Source organism: Sparus aurata, chromosome 4 (genome assembly GCF_900880675.1).
Source record: "Sparus aurata chromosome 4, fSpaAur1.1, whole genome shotgun sequence".
NCBI lineage: Eukaryota > Metazoa > Chordata > Actinopteri > Spariformes > Sparidae > Sparus > Sparus aurata.
The window spans coordinates 33,638,824-33,656,729 of NC_044190.1; the positions used below are offsets into that span (position 1 = coordinate 33,638,824).

At 44.3% G+C, this 17,906-nt stretch overlaps 1 protein-coding gene across 2 annotated transcripts in view; it reads right to left on the reverse strand.

The window, feature by feature from the left end:
- cd276 (CD276 molecule) overlaps nt 1-17,906 on the reverse strand; it is a 73,851-nt gene that overhangs the window by 17,470 nt on the left and 38,475 nt on the right. For both annotated transcript variants that reach the window (XM_030415083.1, XM_030415082.1), the window contains exons 5-6: nt 6,318-6,455; nt 2,526-2,567 (exon numbers count right to left, since the gene is read on the reverse strand). In XM_030415083.1, the coding sequence (XP_030270943.1) occupies nt 2,526-2,567; nt 6,318-6,455 (180 nt within the window). The remainder of the gene's footprint in view (nt 1-2,525; nt 2,568-6,317; nt 6,456-17,906) is intronic.

Sequence of the window (17,906 nt, forward strand, 5' to 3'; positions counted from 1 at the left end):
AATAATAACTTTATTTATATAGCACTTTTAAAAACAGAGTTTACAAAGTGCTTTGACAAACAAAGCAGAACAAATAAAAGGAACACAATTAAAATTGCAATTGAGAATGTAGAGCAAACGAATGGAATAGAAATAGTTAATACTTAATTAAATGTATTAAAGAGATTTCATATAAGAACAATAGAAACAGATAAGGAATTTTAGACCATTAAACATAATGGGAGTAAAGTGCAGGAACATTGGGAAGATGAAAAATGATAAATGATAAAATTAAACTCAAAAGTTAAAAATTAAAAAGTAAAAAGGAGACAACATCACAAAAAGGCAAGTCTATAAAAATGAGTTTTAAGAAGTGATTTAAAAGAAGATACTGATTCTGTAAGCCTTATCTCCTCAGGTAGGTCGTTCCAAAGCCGAGGGGCAATGACAGAAAAAGCTTGGTCCCGTTTAGATTTGAGCCTCGACTCTGGAACTGCCAAGAGGCCCCCACCTGAGGATCTAAGGCTGCGAACTGGCTCATATGGGGTCAACAATTCTGTTATATAGCTTGGAGCCAGGCCAAGACGAGCTTTAAAAGTGATCAGTAAAATCTTAAAATCAATTCTAAAACGAACAGGGAGCCAATGCAGAGAAGCTAAAACTGGGGTGATGTGATGTCGTCTGTTAAAACCTGTGAGAAGCCTAGCTGCTGCGTTCTGGACCAGTTGGAGGCGGGAAAGCGACTTTTGATTTATGCCGGAGAGGAGGGAGTTACAGTAGTCTAGTCTGGAGAAAATGAATGCATGAATTACTTTTTCCAGATCAGAATGAGAAAGGTTTGATTTTGGTGAGGGTTCTGAGTTGGAGGTAGCAGGACTGGACAACTGTTTTAATGTGTTTGTCAAAGGTAAGATCCAAATCGAATTAACTTTAGAAACATTGACTTAAGAAAGCAAAAGATGATTAGTGAGTAAAACCTATAACTAATTTTAAATTAATTTTAATCAGTAAATATAAACATGCTAACACATCAAACTAAATTGGTGGGCATGCTTAACATTAACTTTAGCATTATCATTGTAAGCATCTTAGCACCCAGCCCAAAGGAAATAGCAAAGCAAAGATGCTAAACATTAAGATATTAGCTTTGCCGTTGCGAGGTAGCTAGCATGTTGGTGATGGCATTCGGCCTAAAGCGAAACACAAAGCTATTCAATCTCTCCCATGAAACATTACAGACGCTCCTGTTAACATCATCATGCCAGCATTGCTGTGAGCACGTTAGCATGCTGACATTAACATATAGCTTAAAGCATCATTCTACCTTACACAGCTCCTCAGAGCCGCCAGCGTGGCTGTAGACTCTTAGTCTTGTTAATCTCTATTTTCTTTGTTTAAAAGCTGGGCTTTGAACAGTTGTTAAATGTCTCTTCACCGAAGGGCAGAATTTCTAAATGTGGAATACGACTCCTTCTGGGCATTGCCTTTGTTGAGTGATTTAAACTAATTAGATCTGAAAGAATAGTGTCTTGCCAAACTCTGTATTGCAGTGAGCGATGCGAGGACTGTCGCAGGTGATGTCTGTCCATTTCACTGGATTATTCATCATAAGAATTCAGAGCAACTCATCCCGAGCGGTAACAATATGCATAACACATTTCAGCCAGGATTCAGTGCGACATCAATTTGGCTCGGTAAACAGGATCATTTGAGTGCAGGACCAGGCGGCGCTATTGTTGGCATTTCGTGCAACTTGGAACTTGTGGAACTTGTTACCATTAAATTTATAGATGAGATAGATTTCACTGTTATAGTCGTAGCTTTGGGGGGAACGTATAATGTAAAACAGCTTGTTGGCATCACTAAATTAGTGTGCTCATCTCCCCGCGCTCTCTCTTTCTTTGCCTCAAACCTTCACAGACACGCACACAGTGGAAGAGTTATGCCACTGGGTTGCTGTGTTGAATGGATTCGCTGCCTGGAGCTGGTCTCATTTCTCACGTGCACTCATGCTTCATCAGCCTTCACTCACACTTCAGTAAACAAACTTAACATTCAGCTACTTGTTCGGTTGAGCCTCTGCAACCTGGACTTCTTTTTAAAGAACACAGTGTTGTTTGATATTTTTGTGACGTCTTTGCACACAGTCAATAACATATGTGTTGCAATACGATTTCCAGATGAGGTTTCATTGATATTTTGCATATGCAAAGAGTTAATTGCACCACTCGCAGACGCTGATTCTTTTTTCTGGTTGTCTTTGTTGGATAAAATGCACTGTTGCCTGTTTTTGACAGTGTTTGCAGCTGTGCGCGATAACACAGCTCATGCGGCTGAATGCAAGAGATTTAACACATTTAAATATTTCAGTATACGTTGCAGCTAAATGATGTGACATTTTATTATAGGGAATTTTGTCTGCTGCTGCTGCTTCCTGACCAGCATTTGCCACAAGCGATGGCGCAGCTGCAGCGCCAGCTAAAAACAGACAGCAGCTCCCTGATGCATGTAGAGGCCGAGGTTTGACCAGGTGTGGGTTGGCTGACCTGTCTTTGACTCCTCTTCTTCCAGCATCTTGGCCTCTTCAGCTGTAGGGAAGACAGAGGAGTCATTATCAGTGGGCGCCACAGTACAAAAGGCAGACACACAATGTAGTCACTTCATCAAAAGCCTATGGTGAGCCGATCCCTCCACAGCTCAAAGGACGAGCCGCGGCGGCACGGAGGCATATGACGATGAAGCTCCTCACAATGCCATATCATACGCACACACGCGCAGAGCCGTAGCCACCCCTTAACCTCTTATCCAGCCCTTTCACAAAGACGGTAATCACATTAGGATTCCACTGCTGGCTCCTCTGAAAACCCCTCCCTGTAAACAGTCGGGGAGGCACGTCAGTGACGGCCGTCACACTTACATACACACGTGGCATGCGTGTGCGCGCACACACACATGCTAAAAATAGGCCTGACACAGAGCATCCAGGCGACTGAGATTCATTCTGTGACAGCATTTTCACTGTGATCGGGTCAGAGATCCGCTGTTCGACGTCTGGTACACCAGATCGAAACTGATAATTAGGTGTCCGGACAACACAATTCATTTGTTTATATTCTTTGAATTTGACAGCAGATGCTGTAACCCTCTGGGGAAATTAAGCAGAAGTTCTTATTATTGCAGCAGCGGAACATGCTGAGATTCCCGGATTCCAGCAGCCTGTATATGCATTAGTCCACCCGCACCTGGACTAATGCATATACAGGCTGCACGTACAGGCTTTGAGTTTTGTCATCAGGTTATCTAAAATCCCACATTACCACAGTATTCACAGGATGTGCCCACCTTTTATCACAACACATTAACAGTGATTAGTCCAGGATGTGACTTTGGTGAAATATCTTCAGATTTTAGCCGATTTTTTTTCCTTCCACTTTCTGGTGCCAGGATGGTATTTTTAATTGCCACCCTTGAACCGAAAGTCTGAGCCTTTCAGATAACCTGTTAATAATGTGTACACCTTGAAAAAAAATGCAACATTCACCATTCCTTCACAGAATTGCTGTTGTGTATCATCCACCGTGTGTGCACCACTTTATTCACCACCTTCAAATTGACTAACAGTCTCATGATTGTGGCAGCAGTGGGAATACCTCGAAGGGGGGGGGAGGAAGGGCTTTGATGGGAGAGTGAGGCTCATTTAAAGGCTCCTTAAAGTCAGGGTGAAGGCGAGGGCATCCACAGGGGCAGGGAGTGAGAACCGCTTTCTATGTACTTTGAGAGTGTTACAATAAAAGACTGGCTGCATCCCACATGTGTGCGGGGGGAAGCAGAGTGGCTGTGGCTTAGCTAAGCTGGACAAACCACATAAAAGACGGGCGAGTCGGGGGACAGGAACGACCGGTCAGTGAAGCCAGAAGAGTGCTACTGTTCGTCATCATCCTCCCCTCTGCCTCTGTGTTCTCCCTCCACAGATGTGGCGCAGCACTGCCACTGAATCTCTTCTAGCACTGCGGTGAGCGTTCCCAATGTAAGCAAAGGCAAACGGCCCCAGTTGGTAAACCTATAGTTCTATAAATACACTGATTAGACTAATTAATTCATTCTTGCACCGTAGGAACGGCAGGGCCTTCTTGTTTTTAAATCCTTTGTGCATATTGGGACATAAGGCTTAATGACAGAATTGTTTGTCCTGCGTGGGCTGTAATTCATTTTTCTCTGTCTTTGAATATCAACTCTTGATGACAAAAATGAAACAATTTTGCTCATTTCACAAGAGGGAACAGCTTCCTCCTGCCAACATTTTGACCAGGGATTTTAAAAACATTTGTTGTTTTTTTTTCACAAGGGTTTCATAGACTGGAGACTGGAGACCAAAACATGTACACGTCTGGTTATTTCATGTGAACCTCGTGCACACAATTGTTAAATCGCTGCATTTGGTCGATGGTAAACCTGAGGGTTAACCCCTGAGAAATATCCCCGTGGTAAAAACCCCCTCGGGGGAAACACTGCTTCCCTTATGACTTTCATCTGTCACACATGGGAGATCCGTCCCCCGTCACCTACATCTCCAAGCGCAGCTCTGATTAAATCATATGCTTATCTAAATGTAAAATAAGCTGGGGAGAAATGGAACAGTGGCCCTGGATAGGTCAGCGCGAGCACGTATTAGATACACACAGTCATTATGTAAGGAAGGACATGAGCGAGGGAGAAACACATCAGAGGGAACAGAGCCGTGCTGGTGTCTGGATACAACGCCGGCCCTGGAATTGAGCTTTCACTGCAATCCCACAACCTGCTCTGCTCCGTTATGATACACATTCGGCTCCTCCACATACATTATGACAGCGAAGAAAAATGACTTACTTACTTCTCCACTTCTCACTGACCCCTCCACCCCTCGCTACCCAGACACGGTGGAAAAAAAAAAGAAAAAAAAAAAGAGAGTCAACTTCAATCTGGCCATTCCCGGGAACGCCATTAAAAGATAAGACAACCACAATTAGGTTGCACTTCTCTGCTTCCTGCCCTCCCCACAGCTCGGGATATGTGCATAGCAATCCCTATTTTAAAACCCCTCCACATCTTTATTCATACAGTATCATTCTATCAAGAGCAAAAGAGTCGGCATGATATGTGAATAAGAGTCAGCTTTCCCACTCTTCAGGTTCGTGCTCGGGAAAAAAAAAAAAAAAAGAGGACCAAAAGACTGCAGAAGCATTGCCGGCAGGGGACAGAATGAGACTTAACATTTCAATAAGGAGGACAGCGGATGACCATGTAATCAATCCTGCCTTTGGTCTTAGTGCTGCGGGTGGGGCGACGCAGCTCCTCGTCCACTCCACTGAAGAAAAAAGGGCGCCGCAACCCTCGCAGCCTTTCGCCCGTGGGAGGACCTGCATTATATTTCTGTCTTTCCATTTCATTTGATTTCACATGTTCCACGGAGCTATTTACTCTCTCCTCCGAGTCTGTGTCACTTCCATATTTATTTTCAAACCTCTGGGCCCTGGTGCAGACACTGGCTGACCTTTATTTAAATGTCTCCTCCACTCTGAGCGGATCTCATTACAGCAGAGCTGGTGGCTCTGCACTATCTATCTCATTTCAAAACTTTTTCTCTTTGCACTTGCGGCGATCCTCAGCTATTCCGCAACGCTAATTACTGGACCCGAGTAATGATGTTCCTCTTTGCCGAAGATATGTGTCCCACCATCCGAGATCCTGCCTATACGCATTAAGCAGAACTCCCTCTGGATTCTCAAAGTTCCTTGAGCAGTTAACATCTCATCACTGCTTTCTGCTCTATCTCTCCCTCTCTCGCGCGCGCTCTCGTCGTGCCTCCCACATGATCCGGGGCAACACGTCGCAATTATGCATATCATCTACTTGCTCACTATGTGAAGACTTTAAGGAGGCCTTGTGCATTTTAATGAAGGCCCTGAGAAGGGTTGAAAGGGCCGGAGAGCATGATAGGTTAGCATTCATTATTCAGCGAGCCCTTGAACTGTGTACGCAGCAGACCAACACAGCACAAAAAAAATAAAATAATAAAAAACAGAAAATCATTCCATTACTTTACTTTCTTTCATGCGTATAGCTCCAAAGTTGTCACTGCTCTGAGATTAACTTTTCATATTGCCCCTAATGAAGGCAAGACAGCCCCCCCAAAACATACTTTTATCTGACCTTGAGGATTAAACATGGATTTTCCAGCGAGTTATCACCGATGAATTGTCCTCTTGTTAGAACATACACTGCTGTTGAATTTCACAGTCGCCTCTCTCCCTCTTTTTTTCCCTCCACCCCTCCCCGTCTCTTCCACCCCCTCTTACCTTCTCTCCTGGCCTCCTCGCAGCTCTCCTTGATCTTCCTGCGGCAGACAGCAGCCAGGGCAATGAGCAGCACCAGCAGACACACGGCCAGGCCAATGGTTACCCACAGAGCCACCGGGGGGAACGCGATGTTCTGACCTGAAGCAAAGGGCAGAGGGAGAGGAGAGGGAGAGAGAGAGAGAGAGAGCCTCATTATTCACTCTTGCAGTGCTAAAATAGAAGCACAACTGTCACCGCTGCATCCATCACCATTATTTCACCATTTGACAATTCGGCTGTTAAGAGTTCGTCCTCGTCAAGTGAAAAAAATGTAAAAAACTGAATTATCTTGGACTGCAGAATTACTAAAGCACAACATGATGACACAGATGATGATTACTGCCATCATCATCATCATCATCATCATCATCATCCTCGTCTCCAACCATCATCGCCGGCTTTTCTGTCGCATCATCGCCGAATCTGGTTTGACTTTCAGCGGGGACTGTCAAAGGAAACACCAAACGGGCGTGAAACCCCCTCGCTTTGTGTGAACGGAGCGGGAGCTTCTTTACTAGTGTCCAATTAAGACACTCGAGTCTTTCAATTGAGTCCAGATGGCGTATAGCTCACCAGTCGCAAAAGGCCGTGTTGTCGTTTTTCACTGAAACAGCATTGGCACAGCTTATAGAGGATGTTGGCACTAGCTGTCCCACCCCCTGCCTTCTGCTACGCACTGCTCAGATGTCTGAGGATCCGATGCGTTCGCTTTAATATTCTCTAACACGTCTGAGATATTATTATCATTATCACTCTAAACAGGAATGAAAACAATAATCAGAGATATATTTCAGACACAGACACCAAAAAAAACGCTAAATAAAAAAAAAGGAGTCTTGATTTTTTTTTTTTTTTTTTGACGAGTACAATGATATCTACAGATATCTTTTGGACAGCTAGGCAAAAAAGAAAAAAAAAACGTGGGAGACAATTAGACGTCAAAATAAGTGACAGTATCTTGGCAAACTGCAAACTGATGAGGAGAAATAAAAGGACAGCAGGACAAAGAAAAGATATCAGAGACATAGCCAAATTTCCCTGGGGTATTCAAACTGAACAGAGGGAGAAGAAAAGAAAACAGCCGAGCCACTAAATAGCTGTGAGCCTGGCTGTAGCACAAACAGGCCTCCTTCAGAGAGTGCCCGCTCTGGGCAGATAATAATAATACACACACAGAGAGAGAAGGAAAAAAAAAAAGGAAAGAAAAAAAAGACTGAAAAATTACTGGCATTGGAAAGAGGAAATGATGAAGCATCTGTAAGGACTTGGCATCAGCTATGAAGACAGGCAGACAGGCTATAATACAGCCCAGCCAAGATGGAGGGCAAATAGAGGCATCCTTGTGGAGGTGATGAATTCTCAGATGGAAATCCAGTCCATCTGACGCCGAGAAACAGATGTACCTGATTGTCCCAAGAAACAGAGTTAATGAAAGGCCACGCGGGGGCCGTAGAGGGGAGGAGGAGGGACACGTGCCTGCCAATGATGGAGAGGAGGTCGTTTAAAATATCTGCTCAGCCTTCGTTCTGCTGTTGTTTTTTAGACGTGCATGCTTGGCACCGCTCCGGGGACGCCAGAGTCCGTCCAACTGACGGTCACTTTGCTGCAGACTGATATTTCTCAACGATTCTTGGATGGATTGCCATGAAATTTCCCAGATGATGAGGCCTGATGACTTTGGCGATCACCTGACTTTTCTCTATGAGGTTCATATCGAACATTTTGATTGACATGTAGGACGAATCATGATCACCTTTCTTCTAGCGTCATCGTCATCGTGCTTGGAGCTAATTAGCGAATGTTAACAAGCTAAAACGCCTCACTACAATGGCTGACATCGACCTGCATAACATCACCATGTTAGCAGCTGTGTTGCCAGCATGTTAGCATGGTGACATCTGTATTTATCCTCGGTTAAATGGTGGTAATAAATCAAAACGTATCACTGCCTCCGGTGCGATAGAGGCAAGGGTTGCTCAGGCAGATGTTGCTATACGTTTTATATATTCCTTTTAATATCTGTTTAAGGTCACCACAGTCTGTTGAATCATGTATATCTATTTCAGGAAAGCCTCTCAGTCCACAAAGACTCTCTTGTACTGCTACCGCAAAGCAGGATAAACAACCAAATGTCACGGAGAAAGGATAAAATCTGGAAAGTCAATCTTGTCATTTTGATGAAGCTGCGCATGCCTCCCCAGGCTAGCCATGACTGATGATGCTGTGGCTCGCTGTCCACCGAGCCCTTCACTCTGTTATATTTAAAGAATGGCCATCTGAGAGCGGCTCCGTACCAGCGGCGAAAGAAACCACAGAACATGTATGAAAGAGGAATTCTCATCCACAAGCCGCCAACGTCTCATTAAATCAGAAGAGTAACAAATGTGTCCGGAGCTTAGTGACGAGTAAAAGGAAAAAAAAAAAAAAAAAAAAAGACGCGGCGCTCTTTGTTTTCCATCGTCTCTCTCATTCTCTTTTTACTCTCGCACCTTCCCACCACGCTCTCCCTCCCTCAAGGCAGACTGATAAAGACAAATGCCATAGTCGGCTATCATTGCTACGCCAGGGCCCAAAGGGCTGCAGGATCATATTTTTCTTTTTCTCTTGTTTGATGATGTGATTTTGTTTTCTTCAGAAATAGATTTGTCTCTAATGGCTCTGTTTACCTATCCTCTCTTCCCCCCCTTTTCCCTATTCCCTCTGTGCAAGGGTAAGGATGGAGTGCTCTGGGCTGCACTGTCACATTACCCGGAGTCTGCAGACTCAGACTTAAGAGAGCCGCACCAAACACAGCGAAAAAACTTCACTTCACACGCTCGGCATTTTTTTCCCCGGATGCCATGAATATGTAGCGCGCGTCGAGACAGGCATAAATAATAGCGGAAAATGTGTGTCTGTAACGAGCTGACATGATACGATGGAGAGAACGAAACCAAAACGATCTTAATTACAGACCTAAATGCCACTCGCTCACCGGGGATCCCGTCTCTGTTTACATCCTTCCACTTCACCCACCGTAAGTTGACTGGTAAACATAAACTGGATGCTGGGGCTGAAGTACGTACCCTGTCAGCGCACATAAAATGACACTATAAATACGGTATATCTTTGCGTTTTCTGTCATTTATTTTACTACCAACGTGGAAGCTTAGAGTCAAGACAAAATTCTGCACGTTTCAGCAGATTTAAACTGCACGCTGCCAGTTTATGAAGGATTATTTATTTATTTTTTTATTGCATTCTATATGTTTGCTGTGTCTTGATAAAGCTGCACTGGTAACATTTTGCCACCGTCAGCAGCCACACGGAGTGGTAAAATTCTGCTGCCACCATTTTGCACGAATCCGATCGATTTTTAAAAAATTATGTATCATATGGCTAATACGCACATATGTATCTTATTTTGAAATTTACAGAAGAGTTTGCTTCCTGTGCTACGTGACCCACAACTTATTAGCTTCTGGTATTCTTGTCATGCGTGTTTAAAATGTCCCTGTCGCACGTGTGTTGGCCCCGAGAAGGTGGACAGTCCACAGCTGTGTGAACTTGAACACCTGCACCACGTAATGCAAATTCAATACCACGACCTGCTTTAAGCATCCATACTTTATTGAAACTGTGCCTGAGTCCCTGAGTCAACACTGTGGCACTTTTAGAGACTATAAAATGGGACTGTTCTATTATACTCTATTATATTGTACGCATAATGTCAGCACTATCATTTTGTCTAAATTATTTATAATGAAACGGGACTACTGGTGGCTACAAATGTACCTTTAATTTATGTTTGCAACGCTTTTTTATAAGCGATATCGACCACACCTGGAGCCCATCCTCTACTGTTGCTTCTTATAGGCGGCGCTTCACCGTAGGTGTTTGTGTACCATCGAAGGCCACAGCAGACTGCTCAGGTAAAAATAGATATTTAATGGGGGCAGGCGAGAGTATGATAAAACACCACCTCCATATGGAGCCTCTAACACAGGGCACATCACCAGTGAGGAATGAGGCTCCCTGAGTCTCAGGAAGACACTATAGGGGACTCACAAGGGGCCAGCTTAGGTATTGTTTGGGCTTCAGTGAATGTGAGAGCCAAGATTTGCAGGCGTTTTTACAAGCCTGAGTGTTTTCTCTCCAGCACCTTTGGTGGAATAAAGTGCTCCTAAGGCTCCCTTGCCTGTCATCTTGGTTCTGCAATGTGAAGACAGTGGAGATCAAAGCTGCTTTCTCTCCAACTGTCAGCCCAGTTTCACCTGCCTAGAAGAAACCTAGCCTCTTAAGCTGTGACCAAAGGAGAATAATGTCCCTTGACAGAAGGATGGCTTCGGGCTAAAAAGAGCCTCAAGGCTCATTGTAGACAAGCCGGAGGGACGAGGAAGAGGAGAAGAAGAGTCAATTAGGTTTTTCTTTCATTGTCGGGACGAGCAACCTGGCCTTATTCCGCCGGCTCGTGAAAATCGAGGAAGAGAGCGGAGGAGGAACTGTAGAGGAGTGGCGCTGATCACAGAAGAGCCAGGTGGACCAGGGGCTAGCCCAGGGGTTGAGCAGCAGCCGGGCCCAGCCCTGCTGGAGGGCCTATACAGCCCTGGAGACCACAGAGGCACAGCCAGGCCCCAGCACATGAAACAGGCTTATATATCTCCCGAAAAATGAGTCACATGGCAGAGATAAAGACATTCATCCAGACAATACAGGGAGGCAGGGAAGAAACAGTAAAGTGAATGAGATATAAAACTCAGTGAGACAAAACAGAAGCTCACGCTTAAATCACATTCACCCAACACTGGTGAGGTGATTGATACATACTACCTCAGCAGAGTGCAAACAGGCTCGCAGACGCCGGTGATTTAAACTTTTTTTATTCAGTCTTCTGAGCGCCACCGCCGATCTCGCAGGGAGGAGATTGGCAGAAACAACAACAGCAGTGCTAATGGAAAGAAGATGGCCTTGGTGTCAGAGGACACGGATTAGCCGGAATGAAAAACACGAGCATGAATATTAGGATTACACTGAACGAATGACTTTGAATTTGTTTCAGCTCCAGTTTCAATTAGCGTCCTTTATTATCAACCTCGAAGGTGTCCATCAAAACCTCCGAACCCTCCCCATTCGGCCCCGGCATGAAAAGCTTGCGGCTGCACCGGCACACCAGCTGTTCATGCTCTATTTCTAGGGAACACCTCTCCTCTCTGGGAGAGGGTGAGAGGCTCACTTGTAGACGGAAAACTTGGCAAACTGAGATGGATGGCGACAGGTTTTTGTCCTGTCAGCATCTTTGCTCTGAGCCTTCTCTCCTCTTTTTTGCATTTCAATAAATTGCTTTTCGGTGCGCTGCTACCTCACTGTCTTATTGGCATGCAGGGAGGCAATGTGCTCGTCTCTGGGACGACCCGGCGCCCATTTACTTACACAATTTGTCTGACATTATTGCCCTTCCCCTGACGCCATGGGCTCGTGGCAAACACGAGTGTATGATGTGCAGACGTGCACATTAAAACAGAGTAATGGCTCTGCATTTATAGGAATAAAGTTTCTAACAGCCGTCTTTTTTTTCTCAGCAGGAGGACTATAAAAGCCATCTGGAGTGGGGGGGAGAGTAAGGTGGATGAGTTAGTGAGTCAGTGAAGGTTGGAGGGATGGGGCAGGCGGGTGAGTGACCGAGCGACCTGAGCAGGTACGAAAACAAGCAGGTGAAAGAGTTTGTGGGTTCGCAAGCGAGCAGGCACTGAGCTGGTACCTGCGTGAATGCCGGACTGGGCTGGAATCACAATGAAGTTTCGGTATTAGTCCACACTCGACTCATAAGCTGTCTCTCAGACATGTCAGGCTGCTACTGACCTTTCTCCTGTGGAAGGTTGGCTCACAGTCTAAAGGCACTCTGACTTTGGTGCGGCGGCATGGATTTCGAATGGTGTGTTGGTGAGGTAAGGTTACCTCCTCCATAAAATGAGTCAGACTTTTATCTGGTTGATCCACAGGTGAATATTCCCCCCGCCATCCAATGGTCACGCACTACTGAGCGAGGTTACAATGAGACACAGAGGCGGACTGAACTTGGGTTGCAATTTGCAGGTCAATGCAGGATATGGATTTGGATCATTGCGGTTTACTGCGGCAATACAAGACGACGCGGCCTGTTGGAAAATGAGGGACTCCTTCGCAATGAAAAAAGAAAGTAAACAGTGTAGATAAGGGGGATCTTACTTAAAAAAGGCAGCAAAAGATTTAGTGGCCAAGGTAATCAATTGGTAATGAAACTCTTGTTTATGATTTAGGGACACTGACATGGCTGGTTGACATGGTTTTCAAATAGTCCATCAGATTATATTTACTATCTGTCAACCGTACATAATGTGACTACTGAACTTTGCTAGCACAGCTGAGCTGAGTTGAGTCGACTACTGTAGTTTCTCGCCTGCTGTGCAACCCAATGATTGTTCCAGGTATTAATCAAACCCTGAGGTGTTGCCACGGAAACAGGGTGTAAAACTTTATATTTTGACTGCAAATTCATGACAATATAAATCAATGGTCTTCAAATTTTTATTCTGGCAAGAGACCACGGTGTAAAATGCGGGTCGGACAGTTCCGGCCTTCACCTCGTCCATTAAGTCCTGATAATGGACGTCTGGTCAGGTGCAATCACTTACTCATTTTCGGATTATTTCAAATGGAAATTCCAAACCTTTGCAGAACTCAGCTGTGACAGAAATCTCCCACTGAAAGCGAGAATGTGTCGTGTATATGGCATGGCGTTGGCTTGATGCAAATAAAGTGGGAAGAAATTGCAGAACAGACACGACAAAGACAAAAATAAGATTTGAAGTGAAATGATTTACTCTGCAAGAAAGATTTGAAAAGTTTGCATGAACTGTTTGCGTAGATTATTGCTGAAATCCACCGTTACTGATAAAACACTGTAATAGAATTGTGTCCATTGCAGAGCCACCTTCCTGTCTACACTCTAAGTGAGGACGTGTTGTGTTGTGTACATCGACATCTGCTGCTTTTGATCTCCCCGCATCTGCACTTCAGTTTGATAATATGCAGTTTATGAAATAACTGCGGAGGACTGACAGAGCTGGAAGGAGATCAGAGACTTTCATCAACTGCTCTCTGACAAACATCAACCTCTGCTTTACGGTGCTCATTAGATGAGTTCTCCCGCACAGCGCAGGGATCAGCTGGTCATGTTGCTGTTATAGCAGCCACGAAGACTGATCAGAATGTGTTGTGTTTTTTTTGTTTTTTTTAAGAATTGTGTTTGTGATGATGCTGCATGAGTCGGGCCGCTCGAAACAGGTGTTAAAACAATATTTTAGGGCACCAATTAGCTCAGATGGTAGAGCGGGCGTCCCATGTACAGAGGCTGTGTCCTCGCTGCAGTGGCCCCAGTCGAGTCCCAACCCGGGACACACTTAGTCACATCGTAAAGTTCTCCATGACATGGGCTTACCACTGTGTAACAAGCTGAGTGCTCCAAATGATATCATGATGTTAATAATTTAGTAACATACATCATCACACAGTTGAGCAGACTGTAAGCTAGTTATCGCTTAATCTAACTTCACACCAAAGATCGTCTGTTTAATCAGATATCTGTGGTGTGTGTGGTGACGACTCTATATGATGCTGTAGTCGGCAATAACAACTACAAGATAAGAACCAAAGCAGGAAATGGAGTGGAGTCCAAAAAATGGTTGTGCGGCATGAGGTCAACATATGAGTAGTGTTCACAATTTAGATTTTTAATATCATTTTCATATAGAACATGAATGATTTCAGCCGCCTCTTGTGCATGGTGAGCTACCCTTTAGCTATATTAGTTAATTATATGTGTGTGTGTTTATACATGCATACTGTACATACACATTATTTGAAAGGGAAAAAAAAACAAAAAATACTGTACATTGTAACAACATACTGTACATTATCTTTCAGTGTTTTGTAATACTGTATATTATGTTACAAACGTCTATGTACAGGTTTATGTGACATGTGGCCTTAGTCATTTGTAGTTTTTTCCCCCCCAAAAAATATCACAGTGTCTTAAAAACAAATTCATAAAACTGAGTCACTGAAGATATCTCACTTACTTTCTACCTGGAAGCTTTTTGTGTTTTACTCTACAACCAGACCAGCAGTATGACAGTCGCCGATGTTTTATTCTGGGAGGGAGGCTCGGGGAAGCTAAGTCACAGGTACATTTAAAGGGATGATTGCAAGTCTTACTCAGATATGCCCGGGGCAAGGTTAGAGTGATTTTTCTCATCTTTACAGTTGAAGGTAATCCTATACCCCGTAGACTGCCTAATTAACTGAACACACAGCTCAGAGCGAACTGCATGGTTGTCGTGTTAGCAAAGCAGAGGCTATGTTACAGGCGCAGAGGGTGTGAGAATGTGTAATGGCTCCGTGCTGGAATATATAAACAATGGCCTGGGGTGGAGGTGGGCAGTATAACCAGGATAAACTCAACACCGGTAGAAATATACATGCCCTGATGTGGATTTCGGCTCCACCATGGATTTTTAAATGTCACGTCAAAAGTGCACCGCGAGCATCAGCTTACTGCGTGTTAACCAGTGAGCATACGCTTCCCTTTTGCACTAAAACAAATGCACATTTGCATGCTAAGGGAAGGGCGGGTGAAGAAATGGAGTCAGACAGCTCAATGGAGACGGGAGCGAACCGTGAGGAAATATGTCAGCAAGTATGAGGAACGTTGGAGAATGTGCTCCAGCTGTGACACGAGTAGTGCGGCGATGGTGCAAAGAGAAAAACCACAATGCAGACAACGCTGCAAGAGTCCCTGTCCCAACGATAAGACAAGTCAGCTGTGGAGGGACGTGGTGAAAACACAAGATCTGTGGTACATACAAAAAAAAAGACTCAGAACATTTCAGAGTCCTGAACAGCTGCGATGAAAAAGTGAAGCAAACAACACACACACACACACACACACACACACACAGCTGTGCGAGGTGTAATAAGCTCTTAATTTCTACCAGGTATGAAGCTCTCCTCAACAACTGCTCTAAACTATATTAACGGTTAATTGGCCATAACTTTAACTTCAGGTGATAAAAATGTTTCTATACCAGAGTCTGTCCCGCATCTGAATCACATTTGATTGAGGTTATAAGAATAAAAGAACACCATTATATACCATCATTATACTTCGATATAAATCTCATGTCATAATGGCCGTCCCCAGTCACAGAGAGGGATGAAAGCGGCGACAGTACGCTCTCACATATTGGTCTGCCCACCTCATCTCACACCAGCCAGGCTCGCTCTCTCTCAACATCTCCCGTGTCCCTTCCAGCTCCACTGGGGCCTCAATTAAAAACTCCTCTGATGTCTAGTAACTGACAGAGACTCCATCACTTCCACACATCTCTTTCCACCGAGAGTGGCATTAAGATGTTGGAGGCAGAGTGGACTATTGATTTTCTTCTTCTTCTTCTTTTTTTTTTTTTTTGTGTCTTTTGGTTGCTCCGTTTCTTCGCTGGGCCATCTACGCAATGCGGGCAGAACTTGGGTGCAATACTCAGTTTACAGCGTTGTGTTGTCTAAATTTTTAATTAGCTTTAAAACTGCCGGCGCTGCCTGTGAGATGCTGAGGAGGAGAGGTGTAGGAGACAATCACTAGTGACAGCCACCAGCACCAAAACAGACTGTTTTGTTGATAATGACAAATAGAGGAGCAAAGAGCAGAGTGACAAGGGCAAATAGGTATGACAGCACTAAAGAGCCATTTGAAACAAAGTGATCCTGCTGAACAAACCCAAACTTAATTCTTCCCCTGAGCTGCAACGAGCTCCTCTTAAAGCACTATTAGTTTTTTTAGCCGCTCATTGCAAAGAGCAATATTACCATCTAAACAAGCTGTCATGGAATTTACAAATCAAACATACATTGAATAATGACTTAAATCTGTCTGGGTTGCCAGAAACACAACTGCAAATCAATCTGCTTTTAGCTCTGTTTTGTTCTCCACCACCTCTTGGGAGAAATATCTTGCTCCTCAGCTGCTCCACTATGTTCACCAGCTAATGGCTAATGTTTCCAACCTGCCATTTGGTGCTAGCTAAGTAGTGCACATGGGGATCACAAGAGCTTTTGTTGCTGAAAAACAGCTAGCCTGCTACTGCTGTTGCAAACGAGACGGATGAACAGTGGTGAACCAAACAGTAAAGTTGTGGGTTCCAAAACCAAAACAATGAGCTGGAGGATGCCAAAACGCAGTAAAGTTGTGGGTTCCGAAACCAAAACAATGAGCTGAAAGCTGCCAAAACGCTCTGCAGCGCTGAGGGTGACTGCATAGTTGGGGTGAAAATTCTCTGTAGGCTTGTTATTAAGAGCAACTTCTTTAACATTACAATTGTTCCTCTAAAAACAATCATTAGTGCAGATTCAAACTGCAGCCCAGTGCTATTTTTTTTCAGGGTGCACTCGCATACTGCTGGTGGCAAACGACTTTATGCAAGTGATAAAGTGCACAGATGAAAGCATAAACAGGGCTCATTACACATGGAATACATCAATGACACATGGTGACAAATAGTAAATAATACACTACTGGAAAGGCACGCTAACACGGTGGATGAGCCACAACTGCACAGTTCTATTTCCGATGGCTCATTGCACCAGGAGCAAACTGCAGCCTCAAACTCGCGGCAGACATCTTGTGAAGTGCGCACCTATTGCTGAAACAACCCCTGTGTTACATCAGTACAGTGCAAAGTGGGTGAGAAATATCATCCAGGATATGAACTTTAACATGACACTTATTGAGCCATCCATTCAAGTGCACCTTCAGGTCAGGAACACATTCAGTAGTTGCACCAGCCTTTGTAATAGTCTTTCACATTCGGTTTCCGTCTCTTTGGATCCCTGTGAATCACTGATGGGACGGCCAAAGGGAATCTGCACGTAGTCCTTGTATCCACTGTAGTAGTGTGCTCTAGTTACAAAATTGCCTTATCTCCTGCAAAACTTTCCACATTCAACGCTGATTCCGTCTGATTTAAAGTATCAGTGTTTGTTTACGAAGAAACAAAACCCGTCGTTCAAATCCACAGGAGCGGCTGCTGTTTGCGCGATAACATCTCTGAATACAAAATGACAGGATGTAAGCTTTACCCCTATATCACAAAGCAATGTGAGCTCCATCCCAAACATTAAAGAACCGCCTGGGCCTCTTCAAAGAGCGCCGGTTCTTAGTATGCTTCTCCCACTGCAGTATTACTAGGAGAATATATAATGACAGATTTTTTTAAAAGACATGTCTCTGTATGTCTTTGCCTAGGGCTCTCATTATAAAACAGCATTTCTCATTTTCCTCTGCTGCAGTCTTTGGTGGTTACTGGAGAGACAGATGAATATTCTCAAAGCACTCGAGCTGAGCCGACCTCAGACTCCGGAGCGGGTCAGCGCGGCCCTGTTTGCCGTTCATCTCGAGAACAAAAGCAAACCTCTTCACATGATTACACTGCAATTTGCTTAGCCTGAATGCAAATAAATACAAACACTGTTGGAACCACG